This window comes from Pogoniulus pusillus, chromosome 15, assembly GCF_015220805.1.
Source record: "Pogoniulus pusillus isolate bPogPus1 chromosome 15, bPogPus1.pri, whole genome shotgun sequence".
Lineage (NCBI taxonomy): Eukaryota > Metazoa > Chordata > Aves > Piciformes > Lybiidae > Pogoniulus > Pogoniulus pusillus.
The window spans coordinates 7,096,300-7,104,521 of NC_087278.1; the positions used below are offsets into that span (position 1 = coordinate 7,096,300).

Here is an 8,222-nt window from a genome sequence, read left to right on the forward strand (position 1 = left end):
TGTATTTATATATATGTACTTAAAATGTGCTGGAAGATTCTGGGGACACTCAGGCTGTTACTTAGAACTGGCCTACTTTTCATCCTGTAAGAGAAAATCAATTATTCTGCACAATTATTCTTCACAATAATGTTGAAAACGTTCAGCCAGCTCAAATGTGATGCATTCTTGCTACAAACCTGCAGATCTTGCCAAACAAAAAGTGGGAAGGGTGGGCTCCTTTTTACTGTGGAATGCCACTACCTAAGTGCCACCCTCTGTCCGACTTTGGGTACTTGACCCAAGGCAACTGGAAAGTTACATCTTTGGAGACTATTTTAATGTTGCTGCTCATTGCCTGAAGGATTGTAGGGGAAATGCAGTGTTAAAGTTTTTCATAGCTGGTTGGGGTCACTTTGCTGTTCATGAGTACTTGCAGTGATGGTGATCAAGCAGTGAAAGCAAAGAGCCCTTTTGCAGAAGCCAGTGTCTCAGAGAAGATACTGATTTCTAAAGCAATCTTGGAAGGCAGGAGGGGAGGGAACATCCAATTAAGTTGATAAAGAGATTTCCTGAGGCAATACAGGTTTGAATTTCATTTAAAAACTGTCCCACTGCAGATTATTGTCTGTGTTGTATCCAATTCAACACCAACAGCCTGAAACTTCACCAACAAACTGAAGTTTGTTGGCTTTTGCTTATTAAAGGGATGAATCATTTGTTAGAAGTCAAGCAGAGTTTTCTTTGCTTGGTTATGACTCTGCCCTTGCCCCACGGTCCATTAATCGTTGCTGGTTTGTTCCAAATCCTTCTGCAGAGCAGAATCTAGGATCACCCTACTTCTTCCACTGTAGGGACTTCCAGCCAGTTGTGAGGCAGGAACAGGGAGGTTGAAAGCCATCTCTCTGGAACGACTGGATAACAAATTGTGTCAATTCTTTGCATAGTATGAACATGATCAATTGAGAGGAAGATTTTTAGACATTAGATTTAAAACTATGCTTTTAGGTAACAGCAGTTTCACATTAGTAGCTGTCTAATACCTCATTCTGCTGTTCAGTAATTAAAATGAGTGGAAGAACTAACTTTATAAATCCACTAACCCTAAGTCCCCCAGTAGAGCGATTCTCATCCCTTTCCAGCCCGTGCCTCACATAGGTAAATACACCTCATCATCGTAAGTGGCTCCCGGAGAGCAAAGGTGCTTCTTGCCTCATTAACTGTGCTTGACACTTCAAGCACAAGCAAGCCAAGTCCAGAGGGACTGGTCCTGCCTTTCCCTGTGCTCCCCAGTGAGCTTTCCCATTTCCTTCTGTCAGCATTGATGCTTCAACCATCCATGCCCTGAATGTGCTACTTTTGCAAAAGAGCAGCTTTTATTAGAGAGAAAAGGCAGTCTGAAAGCAAATCATCTCTGAGAGAGTTTGTGTCCTCTCGCCAACCCGGCCAGCTGCGTGCTCACCACGCAGCATGGGCCCAGGCGCTGAGGGGATGGGATACCTCACCTTCTGGTGGCACTGCACTCTTGGATTGTCTTAAGCCATCCGTGGGGCAATTTTAAGTGAAGTTTCTCAGCTTGTTCTCTGTGTTAAATTCTGTGCTCCTTAAAATTAACCAGGCTTTTGTATCCCAGACTCTTTACTTTTGCTGAATTGCCTGCTTTTGTCATGGGGAAATCTGTCTGAAAAATCTGTGTCTGGTTCCAATACTGACTTCTCTTTCTCTCTCTTGCTTTCTGTATGTTTACTTTCCCTATCCCTGTCTTCCTCTTCTCCTTTTTTTTTCTTTTCCCTCCTCCTTTTGGCTTGCTGGTTCGTCAGCCCCTCCTTCCTTGCTCTCTTCCCTCCTTGCAGAACAAGATGGTGAAAGGCAGCCTCAGCACAGAGCAGTCGGAGCGGGGGTGAGGGGGGAAGTGTACTCCTGGGAATGGAAATAAAAGCAAGCACAGGTGAGTTGGGGAGAGCTTCCAGTTTCCACCTGCCTTGCGTGGCTCATTGTCTCCAGTGCCTTCGCCACTTCTGTGAGAAATCAAGGGGCTCTTGTGTATATTCAGACAATGTGTAATGACTTTTTTCCCCTCCTGCTACCATGCTCTTCAGGCTAGTGACTTCACCTTTTTGTATTTCTGGAACAATTCCTTCTGCTCGTGGGGAAAGGCAAAACTTGTTAGCTGTTGCACCTGTCTGATTGCCCTCTCAGCTAAACCAGTGGCAGAAATCTCCTTTCATATCGCTGTGATCATGTCCATATGGCTCTGAGTTGTGGTTCTTTTCTGTAAGTCTTAGGGCAGTTAACAGTAAGATTCCTTATAAGTGAATAAATTTATCAAAGTAGCTTAATTTTTGTGTGTGAGGAAGAATTAACAGTGCTGATGAGATCAAGATTAATCTTGATTCCCCTGTTTTCTGGAAATTTAAATACAGGGGTAAGTAAATTAATCTTACCAAGAGTCCATTACATTAATTTCAGAAGAGGATTTTCCTCTTGTTGTGCAAGCCAGGTGTGGGTGGTAGAAAGTGGCACTATATACACAAGTGGCTACACCTTTCTGAGTTTGTGACTCTTACTCTGGTCTCTCACCTCTCCTCCTCCTGGATCCAGGGTGGACTGTAGCTGCCATAATGCAGCAGTGCTGTGGAAAGCTGCAGTTGTGCTCTCGCAATCCAACTTAGCTGCTGCTCTTCCTTCCTGCCTCCTCCCTACAGCCCTGACATTCATACAGCCACGTGTGAACTCGGTGGGCAATTCAGTTTGTTAGAAGCTGCATTTTGTCATGTCAGCATCTGAGGTGGAGCCTTTTCCTGATCTGGTTCACTGTGTGCCTGGGCTCAGAGTTGGAAATTAGCACCCAGGGGAAAGGATGAGATTGGAATTTCTTATTTCCACCAAGTGCATTGCCATTTGAAGGCAACAGGGATGTCCAAACGAAGTCAGTGTTTGGTTTCAAATGAACACCGTTGCTGGTACCTTTTCCCCTAAAGTGCAGCCCAAGAAGGTCTTTTGCTTTGATGTCACTGCTCGGTTGTATTTCTTATTGTTGTTCCTCTGCCTTTCTTGCTATGATGCTGTTGAAGTTGTCCTTCCTTGGCTGTTTTCTGAGCTGATAATAACGGTCCCCTTCCCTCACTGCCATACTCCTGCTTCTCAAGCACCTCCCCTACCTTAAATCTTACCTGTTTCTCAAGTTAGTTGTGAAGTACTTCTCATGGTGTATTTGTGAAGGGTGAGAGGTTAATCAGAGAATTCTGGGGTTTAGTGCAGTAGCAGAAGAGAGGTAGTGTTTCATATAAACACTTTGTAGACTGACTCCTGGCTTGGTTTAGCTCTGCTGTGTCCTGTGATTTTTCATTTTTAAGAACATTCTTTCTTGGCTTTGGGGTGTTGTTAAAACAGTTACCATGCAAACAGCATTTAAAGTTCATTGTTTGAGTAACTTTCCTTCCACAGTAAAGGTCATTTGGATTCTTTTAAGCTTTTGTCTTTTGCTTAAAGTGTAAAAGGCAATACAACTCAGAATGTTGAAACAGGATAGTCTCACAGACCAGGTGTCTGTTGCCACTCTTTAATAGGAGAGACGTTTTCCCAGTGATTCTTTGGGGCTGCTTCTTTAAGGTCCTGTATCCCAAAGACCTTTACACAACTTTGTTTCCTGCATTATTTTCTAGTGCAAACTCTTTTCTTACCTATCATAGGAACGTCTTGGCTTAAAACATTGCAGGCTGTGGAATCTCTGCACCATGTTCACTCTGCTCTAGTGGTCTAGGGCATCATTTCTTTCCAAATCTATGTTTCCCTTAAGTAATAGTCTTATCTGAAGTTCTATTTAGTCTTCCTTTTTTGATGTCTTCAAAAATCAAGTTCTCCAACCTGACCTTCCATCTCAAAGACTATGCAAATCTAAAAGATGCAATTACTTAACAGAAAAACCCCACCCCAGCCCCCAAACCAACCTAAAAGTATACTGATGCTTTACTGTACTGATTAAAGATGTTTACTGGAATTGTGTAGCAGTCCTGATAAGTAGAGGAGCTGCCTTTCTGCTAGCCTTTAGTGTAAGATGGGATGGGTGCTCAGCTGTTGGATTATATTGGGCTGTTCTAGTCCTGGTTCACTCCTAGGCCCAGCAAGTTAAGAGAAATCCTCCCTGTTGGATATCATCCAGACAAGTCAGTGTATTCTGTCTCTGTTGCTTCTTTCTCCCTGAGCCAGTTGCCTCTAGAACATTTGGATCAAATCCAGATCTGGAGAGTGACTGTGAGTGAGTCTGGTGCTCTGGATCTTGTCCAGGAATGGGCAAGGACTCTCTCTGTGCACTGAGCCTGTTTCTTCTCTGAGCTAGTGCCTAATGCTCTGGACAGATTCCAGGCATGGGCAAGCTGCAGTTGTACAGGAGCCAGAAACAGCAACACAGCCTTGACACTCCTTCAGCAAGGGCTCACAGTTGCACAGCAGTGAATACCACAAAGGTCAGCTGCCTGAACTCTCTAGGAACCTCCTTCCTTTCTTCTGTAGCTGTAGCTCTGTGGCTTACCCATGTGTTTTTCATACCTACTCGCCTGATTCTTTCTGCAGTCTTAGCCTGGCACCCCCCTACAGGGGATATTTGCAGCCTAGAGGTAGGCTTGCTGGGATGTAATCTAATTGGTGTGCTGATAATCAGAACAGCATTGACTTCTGTGTCACACTTTGTTGGGGTTCCTGGAGCCTAATTGCCAGCTCTGAATGAACATGGGTGTTACTGCATTCCCAGGCACGCTTCTGATGCCGCTAACCACTTCCCATATGCGTCGCTTATGTTGTGAGGTTTTCCTTTTCCTAAGCTCACTAGCTGGTGGGGAGGGAAGCACTTCTCTTAAGTTACCCTGAAATAAGTAACCTTACTAAATAAACAACTTGCTTCTGGGGTCACTTGTGTTATGGGAGAAGGGAAGGAGGGAATATATTTCAAGCTTTGCTTTCTCAGCTGTGCCTGTATCTTAGAGAAATGAAATTTTAACTTTGCCTGCAGTTTTTCTTTTGAACTGAGCTCCACCAGCTTAGCAAACTCCTCGAGTTCATTTTCTTGCCTCAGTGCTGGGGAAAACAAACATGCCATGCACTTGGACATTTCTACATGTCTCTTGAAAGACATCACAGGCTTAGTCCTTCAATTAACTGGCACTCAGAGGGAAAAAAGGGCAAAAGAAAGCAATGCTACCCACCCTCCTGTTAGCTTAACTGCAGCTGAATTTAGCTGCTGAAGTCCAGCCATCTCTTAAGTCTGTTTCCTGCAGCTCAACTCCTGTAATTCTTATACCACCTTCACTACCCTTTACATATTCACTGATGGTAGCTTGGTGACCTGAGATGCTTGGGACCAGGCCCTGAGGGGCAGCAGTATTGGCATCACAGAATCTGTCATCGCATGTGAATGTGCTTGGACCCAACTTCCAGTTTCTTTAGTCAAGATGAGGAGAGAATGTGAGGTGAAGAAGCTCATTTATGGCTGCAGGAGGTAGCTGTTCTCTACGAGTGCTGTGCCCTTGTGGCACAGGTTCTGTCACCTTGGACCTCCTCTGTAACTGGGCTCGTTTAATTTTCTGCTGGTTGTAAATGAAAGCGTTTTAACCACTGGATTAGCTTGTGTGAGCAACTCGCCGTTGTGCTGCCGTCTGTTTCCAGTTCACACAACTCAAGAGCTCTTGGTGGTGCTGCTGTGGTAGGCTGCCGAGTGGGTTGTTCTGAAGCCAGGTGGGAGGTGTTGGCAGAGGGAGGGAAGGAGCCACCCCAGTCTTACTGTTTGTTTCACACTGTTTTTCAGGTAAGGCTGTTGAGATAAAAAGCGGTGGACATTCGTGACTGAATGGAATCTGTCCCACTGTGCAGCCATGCCCCCTCTCGACGTGCCTGCCAATGCCAGCACTTCCTTCATAAATTCTTACATCACACTCAAGACTGATGACATCACAGAATCTGACCAAGGAGTCTGAACCAGCTGTTTCCATGGACACAATCTCCATAGTGACAGTGGGAAGGGGAGGGGGAAAAAGGAAACAAGTGGGGGGAATTAAAGAGGGAGGGATAAATATATATATATATAAAGATCTATTTTTTAGTCTTGAAAGACTTTGTTTTAAATGAAAGGTGCGCTATATCCCTTTGGATGCTTTTGAGGAAAATCAACAAACCCCAGATAAATTAAAACAGAAAACTGTAGCTGAAGCAAATCTCAAATCCAGAAACAAAGCAAGGCTCATGAGGCCTAACATTTTGTGGGAAAGAACAACAGAACTGGGAGTACACCAAACAGAACTTGTCTCCCTTCCTCTTGCTTTCTTTCTCAGAACATCCAAGGAAGCTCAATTTTAAAAGGCACATAAAAATCATCATCTTAAATTGTTTGTAGAGCGTGGGAGGAAAGCTTTTAGATCACTGCAGGTGATTGAGTGTCAGTCCTTGTGCAAGTGGGGTAGGGATGTTAACCATTTTTGAGAAACACTCTGTATCAATAGCAGAAGCTTTGCAAATCATCTTAAGACTCTTAGCTCATGAGACTCATGAAGTAAGAGGTAGCTGCTGCTTGCTAGATCCCGTCCACCTTTTTCGTGTGGGAACATCTGTACCGCACAAGGGAAAGGAGCATCTGCCTTTTGTGGCACCCCCAAATCATTCCAAGGATCTGCTTTCAGTTTTGAAGGCAGGGAAGGGGAAGGTAATGATTTACCTGCCGAACCAGGGAACTGGAAGGGAAGCCTGAATGTCGGTAGAGTCAATGTATCTCCAAACTGATCAGGAGAACCCACAGAGCCCTCTTTTCATTTTCTGTGTTGCTTTTCCTAAAGAAGGAAGAGGGAATGTCAGCATAACAGCCTACACTATATGGTTATTTGGGGTGCTTTTTTTGTTTGGGTGTTTGGTTTGGTTGGTTTTTTTTTCCTTGGTTTTGTTTTCATTTTAGTTTATTTTTTGTAAATTATGTCATTTTAAACATTTGGGTTTAAGGAACAACAACAGCAACAACAAATGAAATCACATTATTATTTTTTTTTCTTAAGGCCTTAAGAAAGGGGTTAGTGCATCTTTCAGGGGTCACTCTGCCATGGGAATAAAATAGCTGTTTCACAAACAGTTTTATATAAAAAAAGCTTAAAAAAACAAAAAAAAACCCTAATAAACTTCATTTTAACCTTGTCTCCTTTTTTTTTTGTGTGTGTGAACTTGATTTGTTTAAAAGGACAGAGAGACAGTAGTATCTGCTGCTTTTTCATTTCTTTGCCTTCATCAGTTCTGCCTTCAGTGATGACCTTCTGAACTGGCCCAGCAAGAGGAAGGACCTTGAGAGGTTTTAAAAACCTAAAGCTTAGGGTTTGTTTGGTGTTCAGTGAGCCAATGACTGGATGAGTTTTCTGATCGTGCCACTTGGTGGCCTTTCACCAGGTCACTGACTTCTTTTGCTCGCAGGATAGTAGCCTGTCCTGGTGATACCAAACAGTGTGGTGTTGACTGAGAAGTCACTAGAGATAAGGATCTAACCAGCATGACGTGGATGAAACAAAATGGGGTTGATATTGTGGGGAGGGAAGAACTATTTTAAAAGAAGTTATGTACTGGATGCTTGCTCAACTACTTGCATTTTGGAGTATTCAGCACATAAGAAATCTATGATAGCTCATATTAAGATATCTATTTTAACTCTATTTTTAAAAGATCAATTTAAAGATTTGGGAGATAATTTGGCAGTTATTTATTTCTAGAAGTTGCTACTCTCACTGCTAAGTATTTGGAAAGAAAGGGCAGTCTTCTGCTAACTCCTTTCCCAGTAGCAGCTACTGAAGTTAGTATGTCCTTCTACATTAAGAAATAGACCTGTTGTGATAAATGTCACTAATGTGTCCTGAATTGGTGCTGAAAATATTTAACTGCTGGTGTAGTCAGAAAAAAAGTCATTTTTAGCCTAGTTAATGTGATTGAGTAAATGACTTCTTTTCAACTGAATAAAAATGTTTTTTTTTTTCCTAGTGTCTGTTCTATTCTACCTGTTCTAGAAAATATTATTGAATTCGTTTACCTTGGTGAAGAATCAACTTTGGACTGTGGTGAAACTGCTGAATTTGATACTTGTGGCTCTTCAGGGTGGTGGTGTGCAGCAGAGGGAGAAGGATTTTGGGTAGCTGGGAGGGAGTCTCGGAGGGAGCTCGTAGCATGGTGGAGATTAATGGCTCCTAGTGCACTATGGTTGGAAAAGGGTGAGAGTCATGTAAACC

The 8,222-nt window shown here is 43.2% G+C and overlaps 1 protein-coding gene across 5 annotated transcripts in view; it reads left to right on the forward strand.

The window, feature by feature from the left end:
• Positions 1–7,972, forward strand: part of TCF20 (transcription factor 20) — a 133,633-nt gene extending 125,661 nt beyond the window's left edge. For 3 of the 5 annotated variants that reach the window (XM_064155111.1, XM_064155112.1, XM_064155113.1), the window contains 2 exons: positions 1,800–1,927; positions 5,780–7,972. In XM_064155111.1, the coding sequence (XP_064011181.1) occupies positions 1,800–1,883 (84 nt within the window). In that variant the 3' untranslated portion in view covers positions 1,884–1,927; positions 5,780–7,972. The remainder of the gene's footprint in view (positions 1–1,799; positions 1,928–5,779) is intronic. The other 2 variants (XM_064155114.1, XM_064155115.1) reach the window with 2 other exon arrangements.
• Positions 7,973–8,222: the final 250 nt, after the last annotated feature.